The sequence below is a fragment of the Danio rerio genome, chromosome 3, assembly GCF_052040795.2.
Source record: "Danio rerio strain M-AB ecotype USA chromosome 3, GRCz13ab, whole genome shotgun sequence".
NCBI classification, from domain to species: domain Eukaryota; kingdom Metazoa; phylum Chordata; class Actinopteri; order Cypriniformes; family Danionidae; genus Danio; species Danio rerio.
Window position 1 is genome coordinate 64,247,501 of NC_141023.1, and position 23,726 is coordinate 64,271,226.

The following is a 23,726-nucleotide window of genomic DNA, read 5'->3' on the forward strand; positions in this document are numbered from 1 at the left end:
AGCTCAGAGGAAAGTTCAGAAAGTGCAAGCCAAGACAAATAGACATGCGAGGAGACGATAATTAAAAACTACCACATGGGAAATGTGTGAAACTAATGTCAACAAAAACCCAGACGATATCTGCACACTGAAATATACTGGATCTGCTCAATATAACATTCTTTAATACATTTCAATCATCGGGTCTTCATCGGGGTGAGATACAACTCTTAAAGTCACCACAAAATCCAAATTCACTCTTTTTATTAGTATACATATTTGGTATTCCTTGTTATAAATGATCTATTGGTGCACTTCATTACATTATTTTGTAAAAAATGATTCGCCCTCATGAAATCAAATGCCAAAACCTCCCCTCCCCCCTAAAATGGCTTTTCTTCAATTCTGATCACATGACATTCCTGTAAGGTGGAGCTATCAGTGTTTTAGGGCGGGGTTATCAGTCCCTCAGGGCGGAGCCATGAATATTTTATGGCGGGGCTATCAGTCATTTAAAGCAGGGCTATTAGTCCTTTAGGGCAGGGCTATCAGTCTTTTAGGGCAGAGATATTAGTTCTTTAGGGCAGGGCTATCAGTCTTTTAGGGCAGGGTTATCAGTCTTTTAGGGCAGGGATATTAGTTCTTTAGGGTAGGGCTATCAGTCTTTTAGGGCAGGGATATTAGTTCTTTAGGGTAGGGCTATCAGTCTTTTAGGGCAGGGATATTAGTTCTTTAGGGTAGGGCTATCAGTCTTTTAGGGCAGGGCTATTAGTTCTTTAGGGCAGGGCTATTAGTTCTTTAGGGCAGGGCTATCAGTCTTTTAGGGCAGGGATATTAGTTCTTTAGGGTAGGGCTATCAGTCTTTTAGGGCAGGGCTATTAGTTCTTTAGGGCAGGGCTATCAGTCTTTTAGGGCAGGGATATTAGTTCTTTAGGGCAGGGCTATCAGTCTTTTAGGGCAGGGCTATTAGTCCTTTAGCAGGGCTATCAGTCTTTCAGGGCAGGGCTATCAGTTTTTCAGGGCAGGGCTATCAGTCTTTTAGGGCAGGGTTATCAGTCTTTTAGGGCAGGGATATTAGTTCTTTAGGGCAGGGCTATCAGTCTTTTAGGGCAGGGCTATTAGTCCTTTAGCAGGGCTATCAGTCTTTCAGGGCAGGGCTATCAGTTTTTCAGGGCAGGGCTATCAGTCTTTTAGGGCAGGGTTATCAGTATTTTAGGGCAGGGATATTAGTTATTCAGGGCAGGGCTATAAATAATTTAGCGCGGGGCTATCAGACAATTAGGGCGAGGCTATAAGTAATTTAGGGGAGGGCTATCAGTCATTTAGAGCACTTTAATTAGTTATTTAAGGTGGGGTTATCAGTCCTTTATAGGGAGGTCCTCTCAGTCATTTAGGGCAAAGCTCTCAGTCTTTTAGGGTGGAGCTATAAGTCCTTTAGGGTGGGGCTATCAGTATTTTAGGGCGGGGTTATCAGTCATTTAGGGCAGGGTTATCAGTCCTTCAGGGAGGGCTATCACACATTTAGAGCGCTTGTTTAGTCATTTAGGGCGCTTTTTTTCAGTACTGTAGGGCGGGGCTATCAGTCTTTTAGGGCGGAGCTATGAGAAACTTCCGGCAGGTCTATCAGTCATTCAAGGCAGGGCTATCAGTCCTTTAGGGCAGGGCTATTAGTCTTTTAGGGCGGAGCTATTAGTCTTTTAGGGCATAAATATTAGTTATTTAGGGCGGGGCTATCAGTCATTTAGGATGGGGCTATAAGTCATTTAAGGCGGGGCTATTAGTGATTTAGGGTGGGGCTTTGAGTCATTTAAGGCAGGGCTATCCGTCATTTAGAGCACCTTAATTTGTTATTTAGGGTGGGATTATCAGTTATTTAGGGAGGTCCTATCAGTCATTTAGGGCAGAGCTCTCAGTCCTTTAGGGTGGAGCTATAAGTATTTTAGGGCGAGGCTATCAGTCATTTAGGGCAGTGTTATCAGTCCTTTAGGGTGGCCTATAACCCATTTTGAGCGCTTTATTAGTCACTTAGGGTGTGGTTATCAGTCCATTAGGGCGGGTCTATCAGTCATTTAGGGCAGGGCTGTTAGTCTTTTAGGCCGGGATATTAGTTATTTAGGGCAGAGCTCTAAGTCCTTTAGGTTGGAGCTATCAGTCCTTTAGGGTGGAGCTATAAGTCTTTTTTTTGGGGGGGGTGGGGGGGGGGCGGGGGGGGTGGTATCAGTCATTAATTGCATGGTTATCAGTCTTTTAGGACGGGGCTATAAGTCATTTAGGGCATGGTTATCAGTCTTTTGGGACGGGGCTATTAATCATTTAGAGCGCTTTATAAGTCAGTCCTTATCAGTCCTTTAGGGCGTGGCTATCAGTCTTTTAGGGCGGAGCTATGAGTATGTTACAGCAGGTCTGGAGTGGGGATATCAGTTATTTATAGCGTGGTTATCAGTCCTTTAGGGTGGGGCAATTAGTCATTTAGAGCGATTTATTAGTCATTTAGGGCGGGGTTAGCAGTCCTTTAGGGCGGGGCTATCAGTCTTTCAGGGTGTGGTTATCAGTCATTTTGGGCAGGATTTCAGTCATTTAGGGAGTGGTTATCTGTCCTTTAGGGTGGGGTTATCAGTCATTTAGGGCAGGGCTAGCAGAGGTTATCAATCATTTAGGGTGGGTTTATTGGACCTTAGGGCGGGGTTATAAGTCCGTTAGCATGAGGCTATCAGTCTTTTAGGGCGGGTTCATTTAGGTCAGATCTGCTAGTCCTTTAGGAAGAGGCTATCAGTCTTTTAGGGTGGGGTTATCAGCCTTTTGGAGGGGGGTTATCAGTCATTTAGGGCAAGGTTATCAGTCATTTAAGGTCGGACTATCAGCTATCTGCTTTGAATTCATCCATTTACCAATCTTCCTTCATTTTGTTAGCAAAGCCAATCTATCAACAAAATTTAACTGGCTCCCAAAGAATGAATGCATGCATTACCCTATGCTGTTTCAAGTGCATTTACAATATGATAGCATACACAAGAACAATCTTAACTTTCGTTTCATGGTGACTTTAATTAATAACAACAACAACAATCTACACAGTATAATGGAAAACACACACATACACACTAGGGGTGCACAATACTAGGATAATATGCGATATGCAATGTTGTTGAGTATTGCGAAAAGGATATTTCTTACAATATTTCTCTATTTTTATTAGCAATTTTAAAAAATGAAATCCAAAAAGACAGTCAAAAGTAGAGGAAGACAGGAAGACACTTAGAAATACACTCTACAAAGATACAAGACCGAGCAGACATTAGTGTTTAAGAGGAGTAGATATGGTGTGTAATCAGCGTCAATGATCTGCAGCTGTGTGAGTGTGCGTCCGTGTGTAGATTGATATCAGCTGTGACAAGTTGATTAGCACAGTGCATGATGGGAGGTGTAGTCCAGGTGAATGGCTGGATATCTACATAGCTAGGGCACATTTCGTGCAGATATATTGTTTGGACATTGGTTTTCTTTTTAGTTTGTGCTATAATCAGGCTTTACCATGTCAAAGTCATCATTCACCACAGTAAACAGCAGTGTCAAACTCACGGTCCAGCCAATCACAGAACAGCCCCTATATTTTCCTCTGAAGGTTAAATTGAATCTACAGTTTTGTTTTGTTTATTTATTCAGGATTGACTTTGAAAACAATCAAGTCTGTATATTTGTGACTGATGTTTTCGAAAAGGAAACATAATAATCCTCATAATAAATGAGACTTGATTTTCCCGAGACGGCTAAATTGTCATATTGTAAAATTGTTCAAATCATTTTTCTGATTCAAGCTCAATAAAATGGAGTAAACACCTTACTGTTTGTCTTTCTATCTCAGGAAAATCTAATCCTGTTCTGACTGAGACATCTGTGATTATAATACTACTATTATTATTATTTCCCGCACATACTTCTCATTTATTTAGACCTTAATCAAATATCAAAGCTATACAGCTTAACTTCTAGTTTGAAATGCCATTTACATCCGAATCAATGCATGATAGGGCAAATATGTTGTGTTGATCATCATAATTCAAATGTCAGCTAAGAAAACAAATCCCATCCACATATTGTTAATAAAGTCATTAGCTGTATTTCCATAGATATATATTTCTATTTTGGAAGAACTTCCACTGAAAAGAACTTAAAGGGGACCAAAAATTAGGGTTTACACACAGCGGTGTGGCAGCAGTCTGTGAATATAACCAGCTTCTAATGAAAAAATAAATAAATAAATGCAATATTTTTATAATCATACTTGATAAAAACAAGCAGAAACACTTTGATTGACATTCTCTCATTATACATGTCATCAGAGGGGCAAAGCCCCGCCCATTAGAAACCATCTCACCATCATTAGCATATGATATTAGTCTTGTTTTGGATTTTGTCACTATGCTGACACATAGGCCTTTTTGGCTCCGCCTTCTTTTTTGAATTTAAAGTGACAGTCACCAAAACAGCATAATTAGAATCAAAGCCTAAAAGGGTCAGTTTCAAAGAGTTATGAAACATAATTAGTGAGGTATTTTGAGCTGAAACTTCACGTTCACACTGTAGGGATATCAGAGACTCATTTGACATCTTGTAATAAGGGACATAATAGCTCCCCTTTATATAATTTTAAACAAATGTGATGCAATTAATACATAAACTGTACATAGTGCATGTTAAAAGAGAGAGAGGTATGCTTTGTGCTTTATTTGCATTCATCATGTAAATATATATATATATATATATATATATATATATATATATATATATATATATATATATATATATATATATATATATATATATATATATATATATCAGCAGATTTGCGTTCAGTGTTCAGTTCCTCCACATTATTTTCTCTTTGTATTCTCTACAGTACAGTAATATTCAAAAGACATCAGTAATATTGCTGCAGAGAAACTTGTTTTGAGCTTTTGTGTTTACTTCATGGTTGGTTGAAAGCCATTTGTTAAGTCTAATAAGTTGCCTTTTAATATTTAATGGATGAGCTGTGAGGTGAATAATGATATCTCATTGTAAACTTTTCACTGTTTGTTTTACATTCTAGGTTACTCCAATGATTCACACAAAGCATTATGAATGGGGTTTGGTTGGTGTCATGAGTGGATTATTTGGACTAGACAGTATTCTTGGAAATATGTACCTTTGACTAATATTTTTTTAAACCTGAAATACATTTATCTGGGAATGATTTGTTGCTTGTTTCAGATGACAAATCCACTAAAGAGCACTGTCTACATTTGTGCAAATCTAAATAATGTTACTTTGCAACACTTAAATGATGTTTGGGGACTAAAGACACCAAGTGATGAAGTGTTTCAGGTGTAATTTTGTCCCATTATTCCTGCAAACTAGCAAACTTGCAAACTTGTTGCATTTTGCCCTTCAAAATGGGCCACATATTTTTTTCTGAACACAGGTCGGGACTGCAGGCAGGCCAGTCAAGTAAAGAATATATTTTTTATTTATAGTCTTTCAACACATTTAAAAAAAAAAAGTTGGATCAGTAAAGCATTTACGACTTTGTAATGTTGCCATATTTTTCAATACACTTACAAGACATTTGGGGATTGAAGACACTTTACAACATTTAATTGATGTTTGGGGACTGAAGACACCAAGTGATGAAGTGTTCCAGGTGTAATTGTGTACCATTCCTCCTGCAAACAACTTTTAAGGTGAACAACAGTATGGGGTCTTTAATGTCACATTGCACTTCAAAACATGCCACACGTTCTCTATTAAAGACAGGTCGGGACAAGAGGCAGGCCAATCAATTAAAGAAAATTTTTTTTTTTTATATATATATATAATTTATGTTCTTGAAATACATTTCAAAATAAAGATGAAACAGTAAAGCATTTACAACTTTTTTTCACTACACTTACAAGACATTTGGGGACTGAAGACACCAAGTGATGGAGTGTTTTAGGTGTAATTTTGTCCCATTCTTCCTGTAAACAAGTCTTAAGGTGGGCAACAGTATAGGGTCTTTGTTGCATTTTGCGCTTCAAAATGTGCCACACATTCTTTATCAGAGACAGGTCGGGACTACGGACAGGTCAGTCAAATAAAGGTTATGTTTTCATTTATGTTTTCACTTTCTAATGCCGCTTCATTCTCAACACTTTATGTTCATAAATATGTTCATTGAGTTAATGTAATCATTGAGCACCGCAGTTTGACACATTTTTGCATGTATTTAACCATTTAGGCGTTGTGTTCTGCTCCTCTCCAAGGCAGAGGGCATACACACAACAGCAAGTATTCTCATTCACAGTGAATAAATGGAATACACGTCAAAAATTAAGCATGTCCCATGCTGCAAAACTCTTGCTATAGTACATCCCTGCTGAAAAATCCAGCCTTAACCAGCCTAGGATGGTTGGCTGGTTTTAGCTGGTCGACCAGCCTGGTTTAAGAGGAGTTTTGGCCACTTCCAGGCTGGTTTCCAGCCTGGTTTTAGCTGGACAGGCTGGAAGATGACCAGCTAAAACCAGCTTGACCAGCCTAGCTAGGCTGAGAGCCCAGCCAAAACCAGCTATGTCCAGCTTAAACCAGGATGGTCAAGCTGGTTTTAGATGGTTTTCGCTGGTCACGTTACAGCCTGACCAGCTAAGACCAGGCTGGAAATGGCTGGAAACCAGCCTGGAAGTGGCCAAAACCCCTCTACAACCAGGCAGGTCGACCAGCTAAAACCAGCCAACCAACCTAGGCTGGATTAAGCTGGATTTTTCAGCAGGGATGCTTTTACATTTCAAGTGAAACTGAGCTTTGCAAAGGAACAAATGTGTGCTGCTGATATGACAATAAGACGAGATATGAATGGTGTGGGATAATTATCGTCAATAATCTTAATTTTTTAATTTTTTTTCATAATCATTGGAGCCAAAAACATATTTCCAATCAGCCTGTGTTGAAAACATTGACATAGACAAGACATTTTGACTTCTCTTTGTCTATATTTGAATAAGTAGAAGACATCTGTTTCTCTTTTTTTTTTTTAGACAAAGTTGGCACTCACCCTTTTCTGATCTCTGCTGTGCCCTTGCAGACGCTCCTCAAGTCTGCGAGCAGCTGAAGTCCACTGTGCGGCCAGTCTGCGCATGCGTCTCCTCATGAAGCTCAAAGACTCTTTCCCCGAGCCCACCCGCTCCAACAGGAGAGACAGATCTGAGCGGAAAAACGCCTAAAGGAGGACAGAAAACAAATATACTTCAGGAGGAAGTCATCGCAGAATAAACCTCAAAAGGTTCATCAGCAACTTGATGCAAATACATGTATAAGACTGACACTCTGGTTCAAACTACCATGAAAATAAGTGTTGAATTTTTCATTCATCCATCAACATGATTTCTGCAGGAGTCTTGTAGGATGTAACAAAGACCACAACTCCCATAATTCCACAGTCATCATATTACACCTTTGTTTGTTGTGAATACACAGCCTCTAGTGGACACAATTACATACTGCGCCTTTAAGTTAGGTATTTATTAAGTTTATAAGTTTAAGTACTTGTATATTACTAACATTTGTGTTTCTTAATGTTTGCTATGTCACATTATAGGGTGTATTAAATGTGTTAAAAAACAGTTAGTGATACAGTAATAGTAAATAGTAATACATAGATACATATACAGTATATTTTAATCTACTGCTGCCAAAAGATTATTCATAATAATCAGATTTGAGATAAAAGATTGTATTTACATAATATATAAATACTGTGCATAATGATGTATATTATGTATAAATACACATACATAATGAACATACAATACAGAAATATACAAATGAAATATATTGACATATGTATATTTATATACAGTTTGCATGGTATATTAATTAGTGCTGAAAAATATTATTCGCATCCAAAATAAAAGTTTGTTTTGACGTAATACGTGTGTGTGTGTGTGTGTGTGTGTGTGTGTGTGTGTTTGTGTGTGTGTGTGTGAGAAAGAGAGAGTATTTATTTTTTTATTATATGTGATAGAAAAAAAACTATACAAAACAATTGTTAATTATATATTATTTAATTTTATTTTTAATTACTATATTCAAGTATATTATACTACTAAATAGTATATATATATATATATATATATATATATATATATATATATATATATATATTTATTTATTTTTATATATATATATATATATATATATATATATATATATATATATATATATATATATATATATATATATATATATATATATATATATATTTATATATATATATATATATATATATATATATATATATATATATATATATATATATATATATATATATATATATACTATTTAGTAGTATAATATACTTGAATATAGTAATTAAAAATAAAATTAAATAATATATAATTAACAATTATATATATATATATATATATATATATATATATATATATATATATATATATATATATATATATATATATATATATATATATATATATATATATATAGTCCAAAGTCATGCGGTACAGGTGAATTGGATAGGCTAAATTGTCCGTAGTGTATGAATGTGTGTGTGGATGATTCCCAGAGATGGGTTGTGGCTGGAAGGGCATCTGCTGCATAAAAAACTTGCTGGATAAGTTGGCGGTTCATTCCTCTGTGGCGACCCCAGATAAATAAAGGAACTAAACCAACAAGAAAATGAATGAATGAATGAATATATATATATATATATATATATATATATATATATATATATATATATATATATATATATATATATATACGTTTTGTTTTTCTAACTCACGAAAAGCTCGTTAAAGAAGTCAATTGCACAAAACGCTCAACTCACGCATCCTAGTCGCGCGTATTGCATCGTAGGATATGCAGTCTCTGTCTCCATCTTGTTGGTGGACAATGTCAACCGTCTCTGCTTTGCTCAATGACAAGCTGATAGATGTCGTCAGACTGCATCTCTGAATTTGGAAATATTTAAAATAGGCACTTTCCTATATCCTATCCTATCCTAAGAACAACTGCATAGTTACAATCTAAACAACTACATTCTCGACTAAAAAAGCCTCAAAAGTACATGATGTTGTCCAAAAGCTGCATTATTTGTCACTGTAGTGAGTTTATTGATCTGCTGTCACTCTATGTGGCCGGAGTAATACAGAAGGGTGAGGAGGCTGTACGAGTTCTAATAATAATATCGCATAGCTATCAGCCAATCAGATTCGAGAACCAGACAGTACTGTGGTATAAATTTATATATGCAAAAATATAGACAGTTCACTATTTTTATCAAAATTTTTTGGATGTGATTAATCGCAATTAATCGTTTGACAACACAATTTAGTTTTTCACAAAAAAAGAAGTGTTTACTTTTTATTTGTCATCTATTCATGTGCAGTGAGTGAAGGCTCACAGTCATGCGACAATATTAATGAAGCTTCAGCAGTCAGGGCTCTCCTTCCTCCTGGGCTTTGTAACAAAGTTCAATGACCAAAACAAAGTGGAACCACTGTTCTCAAAAGCTCAAACGCAATCAACCCAATGATTAAACGGCTACAATGAATGAACCGTGCTGCGGGCATGATGCAGCATGTAGTTTTCACAAAACGACAGATCGTGGGAGATTCCATGAAGGTAATGGCTTTGAAATTTACAGGGGTTATTTTTCACTAGGCAGGAAAATGCTAAAGTATTTCATGCTCCAGGAAAATCTTGAATAAAAAAAAAGAACGCTATCTCATTTCAGTCCTAGCAGGCTTCGGCGGTGTTGTGAATAAGAGTTAAACAGCTGGATCTCTTTCACTTGATTTGGCACACTGTGAGCGCAACTAACCAGGTGAGAAGGCCTGTACTTCACTCACAGCCTCTCCTCTGAAACCCACTGCTTTCTTCAGCCCGATAACGCAGCTTCTTAACTCAAATCAATCCTCATAAGTGACCCATTTGAAATGCCGTATACTGTGCAGCAACTTGAGAAACTCAAATAAATATGGAATTTAAACATTTCATTGGAACATGCCGCTAACAATCCCCTACTCTAATACTACTCTTCTGAAATAAAGCATTGTTTTTCTTATTTAAGATAGATTTGGTCAGACTGTCATTCATTCATTTTCCTTCGGCTTAGTCTCTTATTTATCAGGGGTCACCACAGCGGAATGAACCACTAACTATTCTGGCACATGTTTCACGCAGCAGATGCCCTTCCATCCACAACCCAGTACTGGGAAAAAAAAAACATGCACACCCACACACACACACACACACACACACACACACACATTCTCCTATAAGGCATGTCTTTGGACTGTGGGGGAAACCGAAGCACCCAGAGGAAACCCACACCAAGACAGGGAGAACATGCAAACTCCACACAGAAATGCCAACTGGCCCAGCCTGGACTCGAACCAGCAACCTTCTTGCTGTGAGAGAACAGTGCAAGCCACTGTGCCACAATGCCGCATTGGTCAGACTTTAAGGTTTAATTCTGTTATAAACAAATCATGACTTTTGCCTTAGTAAACAGTTCTTAAGGTAATAGTTGGGTTTGGTATTGGATAGGATTAGGGATGTAGAATAAGATCTTGCAGAATTTGTACTTTTTAAGTGCTAGTAAGCAGCATAATATCTTAACAGCAGGCAAGTAATGCTTTTATAGTAAGAACTTGCACTTAATATTTTGCGCCCTATCATACACCTGGCGCAATCCGCCACAAGACGCGACGCAACTGTTGTTTGCTAGTTACAGCTTGGCGCAAGAGACGTTTTGCAGCACGCTGTTTAAATAGCAAATGCATTTCCGCTCATATGTGCAGCCATAGGCGTTCTGGTCTAAAAAAAGGAGGCGCGTTGAGAGGAGGTCTAACGCCCCATTCACACAGGGCGTCAGCGTCAACGCTTCCCATTTATTTTGAATTGTTCGTTGCCGAACTGCATTGTGGATCCGTCGGCACCCCCTCTGAGGCATTGCTCGCTGCAGAAGTTGGGACTAGCTCAACTTTTCAAGCACAGACGGAAGCGTCAGCCAATCAGATCGCTGTATGCAAACACACCAGCTCAGACAGTGGCCTATTGCTGACTGAATTTCATTGGCTGACGCTTCTATGACGATCGCGTCAGCCCCAACTTCAGACACGCCTTCAGTCAAGCGTTGACGCTGAAGCCCCAGGCGTAAAGTCCAGGGCGTAAGGACCCACACAGACCACAGGTTAAGCGCCCCCTGTAGGCCTCACTAACACTACTTCCGGCAGCAACCTAGCTTTCCCATGTGGTCTCCCATCTAGATACTGACCAGGCGCAGCCCTGCTTAGCTTCAGTGGGCGACCATGTGAGAGTTGCAGAGAGCTAGCTGCTGGCATTACAGTAAATCTGCAAAGATAAGCGGGCCAAACTTTTCCATAGTGCTGTAACAGACTTCAAAAAGTGCTTGTTATTAAGTTTAGGGGGCAAACACTTTTCCACACAGTGCTATGTAGTTTGGCACTTTGTTTTCCTTTAATTATACAACCTTCAACTCAAAGCTGTATTTACTTGTGTTATCTCTGACTAAGATTTAAATTAACAAAGTGGCAAAAAAGAAAATAAGAAACCAAACACTTTTTCACACCACTGTCAATACACTGCAATAACATTCCATGCAATGTGTCCAACACTCACTTGTCTTTTTGGCAGGCTGCTGATTGTTGGGCGGCTGCTGCTTTGGTTCCTCCAGGCCATCGGAGGGCAGAACCACTCCACCTCACTCAGGTACACCAGGAAAGAGCAGTCGGAGCCGTCCACTCCATAAAAGGCATAGCAGGGGTCTGATGTCCACCTGGCTCTCATCCACTTGAACATAAAGATAAGAGAAACCTTTAAATATTAATATGACATGCCAGGTTAACATCCGCAGTGAAGTTTCAGCTCTAAATACCCCACAGATCATTTATCGTACCGCACTTTAAAAGTATTTTTTTTGGGATTAAAACTAAACCAAAATTTGTATGTGTCTCTTTAAATGCAAATGAGCTGCGAATAGCTCGAGTTGTAAAATTCACGCCGCGTTAACCAATCAGGAGATTGGTCTTGTGATTATGAGGTAGCCAGTGGCGTCGTCGCACCCCCCTCAACCACCACTCCCTTCCCCACCACCATCCCATCAAACCCTCAACCGGCATATATAAAACACATAAAGACAGCTATTTTCTCAAAGAAAATTCCATGTTGGCCATTTAGCAACGAAGCTACAGTCACCGGGGAGACAGAAGCCCTGCACATGTGCCCATGACGCGAATCCGCGCCTGTTCTGAAGTGAATTTGGCGCGCGAATGAAACGGATTTGATGCGTGAATGAATCGGATTTTGACGCTTGAATGAAGCAGGTAAACTCAAATGTTCACGCGTCTATTTACGTGCGAATATCGCGATTTATCCGTGCGCATTTCCAAAAAGCCTAAGCTGACATTTCTTTTTACTTAAATTTTTTATTTACTTATTTACTTTTAACTGTGCACAATAAAACGCAGATAACAGCATATTCGGCATATTACATATTTAAAATAGTGTCTCTTGGACATAATATTATACTGCACAACTAAACCACGCTAAACAATACTTAGAATACTTTGAACTTCAACTGTAAATGTGATTAATACATGAACATGGCTTACAGGCCCTTTATGGCCCTTTAATGGGGTATATGCCGAAGCATGCTAATAGGACTTTTAATTTGCCAGTAACCTGGGTTAAGCGCTTCCGGCGAATTGAATGTCAATGCAAAATCCGGTGCGTTTAAGGTCTGTTTTCTTTAAAAATCAGCGATCTCCACTAGCTGAGTGATATCCAAAGCACTGCATTAATTACATTTCCCCCCCCATATCTTTATAATATGAGCATTTATTTTACCGTAGTATATTCAATGTAGCTTCTGCGTTAGCCTGCCGATTCTGACGGGGGCGTGCGAGTAAACAGCTTTTTGTCTCGTTTTACGCTTGAGCAACTAAATAAATGCTACAGTTTATTTAACTGAATGTATTTTAATGACATTACAACATCGATGCTGTATAAGGAACCGTATAAAATGGAAAAAAGTTCACAATAACAGGTCAGCGGAAGTGCTGGGAAAAGCACTAGCTAGGCATATACCCTATTATCACAAGCTTCACAATAATCAATACAGATTTTATTTCTGGCATTATAAGAGTCACAGGTGAGTTTCTAGCAACTAAAGTTTGACGTACTGTGGTAACATTTACACTGTTGTTTAAGCTTTAAAAACAAAGCTCAATGTGAGGTACGGCATACTGCAGAGGTCTCTGGATCTGTGATGTGCAAATAGTGTGAGCCCAGATTTTGTGGGTGTGTTTACTCTGTCGTCTGATCTGCATAATTAATTTAGCGAATCAGGCGCAGACAGCAGATGCTAATAAACCACTTTCTGAGGGAGCAATTCATTCTTCCTAAACTCCCTCCTGTGTGCATTTCCTGCAGCACAAACCATTCAATTCATCATAGTTATTTCAAACGCTGTGACAGGTGTGGTGAAATAATGTTTGTTTGTGGAGAATAGAAACAATATATACAGTTGAAGTCAGAATCATTAGTCCTCCAGAATTATTAGACCACCAGTATAATTTTCCCCCCAATTTCTGCTTAAGGGAGAGAAGATTTCTTTAACACATTTCTAAACGTAAAAGTTTCAATAACTAGTTTAACTGATTTATTTTATATTTGCCATGATGACAGTATTGCTTTTATTCCAGCTGAAATAAAATAAAAAGGACATTCTCCAGACGGAAAAAAAAATATATAGGAGTTATTGTGAAAATTCCTTGCTCTTCCTTGCACAGGAATGCTAATAACTTTGACTTTAACTGTATGTATTTATGGTAATACACTCACATGCAGGTCAAATTTGTAAATCGTAACTGTATGATTAATATAAGCATAATTTATTAGTGGTTACACGTAATGTCACAAATGTATCACAATGAACTTGGCTTCAATGTTGATTTCAGTGGATTATTGCCACCAAATGCTTAGATGGGATGTTCAGTAAAAATAATATAACTCTTAAAGTTATTTTCTTTTTTTTTTTTTTTCAATTTCACAACAATGGTTAGCGGTTACAGTATTTATATATAACAATTATGTTGCTTTATTTGCATTTTACACTGTTATTTTTCAAAGGATATTTTAAATGTATTTAATTTAATTTTATTTTATTTTTAAATTCACTCTCTGATTGATTTCAAAGTAAAAATTGTAGTTTATTTCCAAAAGAGCATTATTTTTATTACATTTTTTAAATTAAATCAAATAAAACTAAATTGTCCATTAATAAAAAATAAAAGTCTAATAATTTCTTTTAAAGTCACCTAATTGCCTAATTGCAACAGGTTTACTACTTTTTTAAAGTAAATTTAAATAATAGCAATAAGTTTACTTATATTTTATGTAAACTAATTTATTTATAAAGACAACAGCCCTACACCCCTTTTTATTAAAGCCAATAAATAGCTTTTAAATGGCTTTTTTTAAATTAAAGTCAGCTAATCGCTTTTAAAGCAAGGGATTTAATTCTTTTTTTAATTAACTCAACTAACTACTTTAAAAGCAACATGTTTACTCACTTTTATAAAGTAAAGTCAACTAATCGCTTTAAAAGCAACAGATTTACTCACTTTTATAAAGTCAACTAATCGCTTTAAAAGCAACATAATTACTCACTTTTATAAAGTAAAGTCAACTAATCACTTTAAAAGCAACAGATTTACTCACTTTTATAAAGTAAAGTCAACTAATCGCTTTAAAAGCAACAGATTTACTCACTTTTATAAAGTAAAGTCGACTAATCGCTTTAAAAGCAACAGATTTACTCACTTTTATAAAGTAAAGTCAACTAATCGCTTTAAAAGCAACGGATTTACTCACTTTTATAAAGTAAAGTCAACTAATCGCTTTAAAAGCAACAGGTTTACTCACTTTTATAAAGTAAAGTCAACTAATCGCTTTAAAAGCAACGGATTTACTCACTTTTATAAAGTAAAGTCAACTAATCGCTTTAAAAGCAACAGGTTTACTCACTTTTATAAAGTAAAGTCAACTAATCGCTTTAAAAGCAACAGGTTTACTCACTTTTATAAAGTAAAGTCAACTAATCGCTTTAAAAGCAACAGATTTACTCACTTTTATAAAGTAAAGTCAACTAATCGCTTTAAAAGCAACAGATTTACTCACTTTTATAAAGTAAAGTCAACTAATCGCTTTAAAAGCAACAGATTTACTCACTTTTATAAAGTAAAGTCAACTAATCGCTTTAAAAGCAACAGATTTACTCACTTTTATAAAGTAAAGTCAACTAATCGCTTTAAAAGCAACAGGTTTACTCACTTTTATAAAGTAAATTCAACTAATCGCTTTAAAAATAACATATTTACTCACTTTTATAAAGTAAAGTCAACTAATCGCTTTAAAAGCAACAGGTTTACTCACTTTTATAAAGTAAATTCAACTGATCGCTTTAAAAGCAACAGATTTACTCACTTTTATAAAGTAAAGTCAACTAATCGCTTTAAAAGCAACAGGTTTACTCACTTTTATAAAGTAAAGTCAACTAATCGCTTTAAAAGCAACAGATTTACTCACTTTTATAAAGTAAAGTCAACTAATCGCTTTAAAAGCAACAGATTTACTCACTTTTATAAAGTAAAGTCAACTAATCGCTTTAAAAGCAACATAATTACTCACTTTTATAAAGTAAAGTCAACTAATCGCTTTAAAAGCAACAGATTTACTCACTTTTGTTAAGTCACTAACTGCTTTTAAAACACCATGTTTAATCACTTTTTAAAACCTAAAGTCAGCTAATCACTTTTTTTTACACTGTGATGCTTTGTTTTACATCCAATATTTTTTGGTCAAGCACCCAAGTCGGTCTGATTTTCTAAACTGAGGACAAACTGTACCAGAGTAAACAGCATCAGGGAAAAAAAAAGTCATCATCTAAAAAAACAACAACATCATCAATCAGTGAAACAGGTGTGAAAACACTCTGCAAGAAACCAATTTGTTGGATGCCAGAGTGTTTGCTTCCACCAATCTGTTTTATTTATTTATTAGATTTTTTTTTTTCTTGTAAAGTTCTATAAGGCAACCATGAAAGAAGACAGACCAAAAAAAAAAAAAAAAGCGAAACTTTCTGTCGACTCACATCTACTTTACTGGCGCAGTCCGGGTAACCAGGATCCTTCGGGACTTCACATTGGCCCATAATGCCATCTCGGCCTGCGGAAGGAAAAAAGGACAGACCGTCACAGGCTGATAGCTTTCCTCCACACTACAGCAGCTGGGGAATCTGAACGCTTTAATGAGGCTTCCTGAGACTCTCCATATCCTTGTTCATCTTCTCCACTGTCTTTAAAGTACAAAACTCAGCATATGATTTTATTAGCTCACATGGCAAGTTTTGTGGTGAACATTTCATCTGTGCAATTAAGAAAAAAAAAGTTTGCCCTTGTGTTCTTTAATTGAAATCTGAAAATACACTTGTTTTGAGTTAAATTCTCAGATTGCGTCTGTCTGAGATATTGGGCAGGGCAAACATACTTACAGTAGTCACGGTATCTATCTGTCTATCTATCTATCTATCTATATATCTATCTATCTATCTATCTATCTATCCATCCATCCATCCATCCATCCATCCATCCATCCATCCATCCATCCATCCATCTATCTATCTATCTATCTATCCATCCATCCATCCATCCATCTATCATCTATCTATCTATCTATCTATCTATCTATCTATCTATCTATCTATCTATCTATCTATCTATCCATCCATCCATCCATCTATCATCTATCTATCTATCTATCTATCTATCTATCTATCTATCTATCTATCTATCTATCTATCTGTATCTCTATCTATCTATCTATCTATCTATCTATCTATCTATCTATCTATCTATCTATCTATCTATCTATCTATCTATCTATCCATCCATCCATCCATCCATCCATCCATCTCAATTATTTTATTTTTTATTTTTTCTTTCTTTCTTTCTTTCTTTCTTTCTTTCTTTCTTTCTTTCTTTCTTTCTTTCTTTCTTTCTTTCTTTCTTTCTTTCTTTCTTTCTTCCTTTCTTTCTTTCTTTGTGTCTGTCTGTCTGTCTGTCTCTCTACTTTACTACATCCAATCAGCTTGCAGTACAAAAAACAAGCCACGCCCTCACATTTTCTCATTTAATGTTCTGTTTCTCAATAATAATAATAATAATAATAATAATAATAATGATAATAATAATAATATTTTCCAGAGATGGGCTGCGACATGAAGGACATCCGCTGCTTAAAAACTTGCTGGATAAGTTGGCGGTTCAGTCCGCTGTGGTGACCCCAGATTAATAAAGGGACTAAGCCGACACGAAAATGAATGAATTAATGAATGAATGAATGAATGAATGAATGAATAATAATAATAGTAATAATAATAATAATAATAAGGTTCCAGTTCATGTGGACTTTCAGCTTACTTTATTACATATTACGAAAGCAGCCTTTTGGACCTTGTACTTCTGAGTAAAGGCTTTGTCAAGAGCTCTGTGCTTCTTTCTTTTCTTTTTTCTATAGGGCAAGAAAAGAAAGGAAAAAGCAGCAGAAAACATACCCCCTGATTAATAAACTCCCATCCCTCACTGTAGCCGGTCCCAGTCAGCCTAATTAAGCAAGAAGGAGGTCGTTCTTTGTGCAACAGGCAACTTCAGATCCATCAAGCGGAGAAAAGAATTACAGGCCATTCTGCTTGATTATGAAAAGACAGCGCGCAGGCAGAAAAACAACCTTAAATCAGAGGACGTCCTGCTTTCTGTACGCGTTCAACAGTCGTTTAGGAGATTCACTACTCTAGCCTGCGGATGCCAGTCTTTTGCAGCATACAGATATTTTAAATAAACTCAACGAATGGAGACTTAGTAAAGCAGTTAGTTTACTCATTATTGGAAGTAAAATCTACTAATGGCTTTCAAAGCCACATTCGTTCATTTTCCTTTGGCTTACTCCCTTATTTATTAGGGGTCGTCACAGTAGAATGAACAGCCAACTATTCCAACATATGTTTTACCAAAGTCCCTTTAAGGTAAGTCATTTCACTCGGCAGACATCTTTGAAACACCTCTCGGGCAATATGCTCGGGCATTCTGTGCTAACCAATGAGCCACCATGCCACTCTTTTAAAGCAATAGGTTTAATTATTCATCCATTCATTTACTTGTCAGCTTAGTCCCTTTATTAATCCGGGGTCGCCACAGCGGAATGAACCGCCGACTTATACAGCACATTTTTACACAGAGGATGCCCTTCCCATTTTTGGGAAACATCCACACACTCATTCACACACACACACACTCATACACTACGGACAATTTAGCCTACCCAATTCACCTTTTACCACATGTCTTTGGACTGTGGGGGAAACTGGAGCACCCGGAGGAAACCCACACGAATGCAGGGAGAACATGCAAACTCCTGCAAAAGGCTCGAACCAGCGACTCAGCGACCTTCTTGCTGTGAGGCGACAGCACTACCTACTGCGCCACTGCGTCGCCTAGATTTACTTATACTATACTAAATAGGCGCACGACTAACGTGCTCTGCGTTGGACAATAGACCGGCTCTTCTTTGGTCTATTAAAAAATCTATTATAGTTTCTCAAAATAGCAACACGCCAGCAATGCGCCTCAGAACGCCTTCCTTTTTAGATCAGGGCTGCGTCCGAAACCGCATACTTCCATACTATATAGTATGCTAAAAGCAGTATGCGAGCCGAGTAGTATGTCCGAATTCATAGAATTCGAAAATCAGTATGCGAGAAGTACCCGGATGACTTCCTACTTCCGGCGAGATTCTGAAGTGCGCATCCCATGCACGCTGCGCTATCCCATAATGCCCCGTGAGAGAATTCATGAATGGAAGTGAGGCAACGCAACTAACGCAGGTAGGTCACGTGACCATGACAAAATGGCGGATGTAGTACGTCCGAATTCCATTCATACTTTTCACGTTCATACTGTATAGAACGTACTTTTCTAACGGCCGAGTAGTACGTTTAAATTCAAATGCAGTACCTACTGAGTAGTTTCGGACGCACCCCAGAATGTCAATTTACGCACATATGATCGCAAATGCATTTGCTATTTAAACAGCGTGGCGCAACACCTCAAAACGACTCTTGCGCCAAGCTGAAACTAGCAAACAAGTATTGCGTCGCGCCTTTCGCCACATTGCGCCGGGTGTATGATAGGGCCCTTGGGGTTTAAAGCCGATTCCAAATATTGACATCTGTAGATAGTTCAGCTAGTTCCCATAATATAATATATTTTGGCAGATTTGTCTCACACTTCAATTTTTCACATTCACATTCGCTATGAGCAGGCACAGAAAAAAATAAATAAATACAGGAAACGTGCTGTAGATCTACTTTCCTGCAGGGTTTAGTTACAATCTAATCAAGCGCACCTGAACAAGCTAATCAAGCATTACTAGAAAGCTGCAGGCTGGTGCTTTTAATCAGGGTTCGACTCTGCAGGACAGTCAACCTGGAGGACCAGAGCCTGCTTACATAAAACACCTTAAGGATCATTTTCTCTTATTTTTCCCTTAAACTTAAAAGTGTTGTGGAAAATAACCTATAAATGTTACTTAGGATGTTATTTATAAATTGATTTTCCCTTAACCCTTGTGTGCTGTCAGGGTGTTTTCATCCACTCTGGGATGCTTTTGAGCCTTAATTTGGTCACAACTTTCTTGGTGTTTCAGCAAATGGAAATGATTTTTGGTGACAAATATTATTTTGGCACATATTTAAGGAAAATACTTTGAAAATGTAAAAAATAAATCAATCAATAATACACTCTGGGCAAATTGACTACCCTTTCATTATGTTCGGGGCTGTTTTTGCCCCATTGACTTCCTTTATAATCACATTTTTAGTAGGCATGACACCATTTAATCATTAATCATAAAATAATTATTGATTGTTGGTGGTTTTCTACGGAGACCCGAAAGGGACAGGATGGTAGAGAAAAAAAAATGGGTGGGAGAAAAAAAAAAACTGAGTGATGGGTAAACATATTTTTGAAAGTTTTTGCATTCCCCCGCAAAGATGTTTTGCGTTACCTTGCAAAACTTGTTTGAAAAACACTTCACTTTATACATGACAACCCTGTCTTTTGCTGGGATATTAAATTGTCTGAATTCACTTTCTTTCCATTAAAGCTGAGCGTCGATCAGCACCCCTCATATGCAACCTCTGACTCAGTGAATGCGGAGCAAGTACACATGCGGGAATTTTATCTGTACTTGGCAAGATGTGTACTTTGAATTGGAATCAATGACTGTAAAAAATATGGACGACGCGACAGCCCCTTTTCCCATTGAATGCTTTGAGGGCAAAACGCCTGCTTGACGGGCACAAACTGTTGCAAAAGACTGCTGAAATTGGAGCCTTGACATGCGCAGAAGGACTGTCTGATGGAGCCAGAGGAGGAGCCGCGAAAATGAGCGCAGTCGAGCTTCCAACCAAACGCTTTATGTAAAATCAACCACGCCCCCCGAACTTCTCAGCATGCGTTTGCTGTCTTATCAACACAAATGGATGTAATAACGTTAACAAATATGAGGGTTTTATATATTCAATCGCGCCAGCTTCGGTCCGCAGCGCATAACCTACTCGCGGCGTCGCGGGATGATTCTGGCTCGCATGCGGCAGCGCCGGCTCGCTCGGCCGCCGCATCTGGCTCGATTGACTCGAGCTAGATTCGGGCAGTGAGTCCAGGCATCCGGAGTAGGTCCAGCAGAGGTAGTCAGTCTGAGCTCTGAGGGGTAAGTCTCCGGCTGAAATCTAGCAGGAACTGGCCCTACTGTATTTTGCTATCTGGGTGGCTAGGTTTACGTGTATCAGCAAACTAATAAAGCCCGAAAAAAGCCCTGACCTTAGCGAATAAACAGTGTTCCACCAGGATCATGTATGTCAGAAACTGTAGTTTACTACTGAACTCATTTTGTCATGGTAAAATAACACAGAAATCGAATAATAACACTTCAGTCTCCTGCCGAAGCTCAGACGCGCTGCTTTGAGAAACTGTCAATCACAGCTGTCAATCACGATGACACGCCCAGCATTAAATTACTGCTAAAAACAAACTGCTTACAAAAATGAAGATCTGCACCTATTTCAGCACAATAACCAGTGCCTTAATCGACCAGAACCATCTTTCGGGACAGTTTATTGCAAGTGTAATTAATTTTTTTATTTGGGCTTAAGTCTCCTTCATTAACACGGAGGAGGCGGGCTTTATGACTTGTACTGCAGCCAGCCCCCAGGGGGCGATCTAACGGCCGAGACCTTCATTCAAACGCAGGCTTGCGGCACACTTGATTGGAATAGTGCGACAGTTGATGCATTTCACGAGGACACAAGAACTCAAGTACAGACAAGTACGCATATTGAGAAACAGCCTGTGTATCAGCATAGTGGAAGATTCGAAAACAGGACTAACTTCCTAAGCTAATGAAGAAGAGATGGTCACTAATGGGCGGGGCTTTGCCAATCAAAGTGTTTCTGCAGGCTGTTTTTATCAAGTGTGATTATAAAAAGTTGACTAACATATTTTCACCATGATTATATTCACAGACTGCTGCCCAAAATTGTGTTTAAACCCCATATAAAATTGATTTTGGTACAATAGGTTGCTTTTAAAAGCACAGATCAACATAAAAGTTCTTAATTTGAGGCTGTACATTGTGAGGAGAAGTTAAAAAAACACACTTGTTTGTCGTACATTAATAGCATAAATAAACCACCCACATAACTTCACACATATGCTTGCTAAAAGCGTCTGGATTTTCACCAAACTCTGTTGGCAAACTTTCCGAGATATGGAAGCCCACCGAGGGGCTCGCTGTACAAACAGCGTCGGATGACTGGCATAACTGTGATGAACTCCAATCAAGAGGCATTAAATAATAAAGAGCCAATGTGTTGTCCTGAACAATGGCACAGGGCCCGGAGCCCTTCAAGTCTAATTTTAAACAGCGCATTTTAATATGATTTTTGGCTAGCCGAGGCTAAGTTTCTGCGAGGTAATCAATCTTTTCTGCTGTAATCAGGCAAAAAAAAAGCTGAGGACTTAATGAATTATAGATTATTATGTCTTCTAAGAGTCATCAGTTATAAAAAGTATGACCTAATGGACTTAATAATATACTTAATTTCACTATGGACATAATAAGGCCGTTGTTTACATACGATCAATGATAAAAGATGGAGATAAAAAAAGCATGTGGCTAGATTATTTGATCATCTTGAGATTTAAACATCCCCAGAAAGTGAATGGTGCAATGATGGTGGAATCCAACCATCCATCTATCCATCTACTATATCTATTCATCCATCCATTTATCCATCCATCTGCTGTATCCATCCATCCATCTATCGATCTACTATATCTATCTATCCATCTGTCCATTTATCCATTCATCTACTGTCCATCCATCCATCCATCCATGCATCTACTGTAGCCATCCATCTATCCATCTACTATATCTATCCATCCATCCATCCATCCATCCACTGTATCCATCCATCTATCCAACCATTATATCCATTCATCCATCCATTTACCCATCCATATACTGTATCATCCATGGATCGATCCATCCATCCATCCATCCATCCATCCATCCATCCATCCATCCATCCATCCATCCATCCATCCATCCATCCATCTATCTACTATATCTAACCCTCCATCATCCATTTATCCATCCATCCACTGTATCAATCCATCTATCCATCCATCCATCCATCCATCCATCCATTTATCCATCCATCTACTGCATCATCCATCATCCATCCATCTACTGTATCCATCCATCCATCCATCCATCCATCCATCCATCCATCCATCCATCTACTATATCTATCTATCCTCCATCCATTTATTCATACATCCATCAATCTAATGTATCCATCCATCTACTATCTATCCATCCATCTTCTGTATCCACCCATCCATCCCTCTATCTATCTATCTATCTATCTATCTATCTATCTATCTATCTATCTATCTATCTATCTATCTATCTATCTATCTATCTATCTATCTATCTATCTATCTATCTATCTATCTATCTATCTATCTATCTATCTGTCTGTCTGTCTGTCTGTCTGTCTGTCTGTCTGTCTATCTATCTATCTATCCATCCATCCATCCATTTATCCATCTACTGCATCTATACAACTATCCATTCATTCATCCATCCATCTACTATCTATCCATCCATCTTCTGTATCTACCCATCCATCCCTCTACTGTATCCATCCATCCATCTATCTATCTATCTATCTATCTATCTATCTATCTATCTATCTATCTATCTATCTATCTATCTATCCGTCCATCCATCCATCCATCCATCCATACATCCATACATCCATCCATACATTTATCCATCTACTGTGTCTATACATCCATCCATTTATTTATCCATCCATCAAATGTATCCATTCTTTCATCCATCCATCTACTATATCCATCCATCTATTTATCCATCCATCTACTGTATCATATCTTTTGATCAATCTACTGTATCATTCATTCATCCGTCTACTACACCTATTCATCCATCCATTTATTAATCCATCCATCCATCCATCAAATGTATCCATCCATCCAACTACTATT

The 23,726-nt window shown here is 37.7% G+C and overlaps 1 protein-coding gene across 3 annotated transcripts in view; it reads right to left on the minus strand.

Moving 5' to 3' along the window:
* Positions 1 to 23,726, minus strand: part of mgat5b (alpha-1,6-mannosylglycoprotein 6-beta-N-acetylglucosaminyltransferase B) — a 382,458-nt gene that overhangs the window by 258,178 nt on the left and 100,554 nt on the right. For all 3 annotated transcript variants that reach the window (XR_015479408.1, NM_001442878.1, XM_087242002.1), the window contains 3 exon segments: positions 16,190 to 16,263; positions 11,656 to 11,826; positions 7,046 to 7,210 (listed from right to left, as the gene is read on the minus strand). Coding sequence is in view for 2 of the 3 variants with exons in the window: in NM_001442878.1 (NP_001429807.1) it covers positions 7,046 to 7,210; positions 11,656 to 11,826; positions 16,190 to 16,263 (410 nt within the window). In the remaining variant the exon portion in view is untranslated.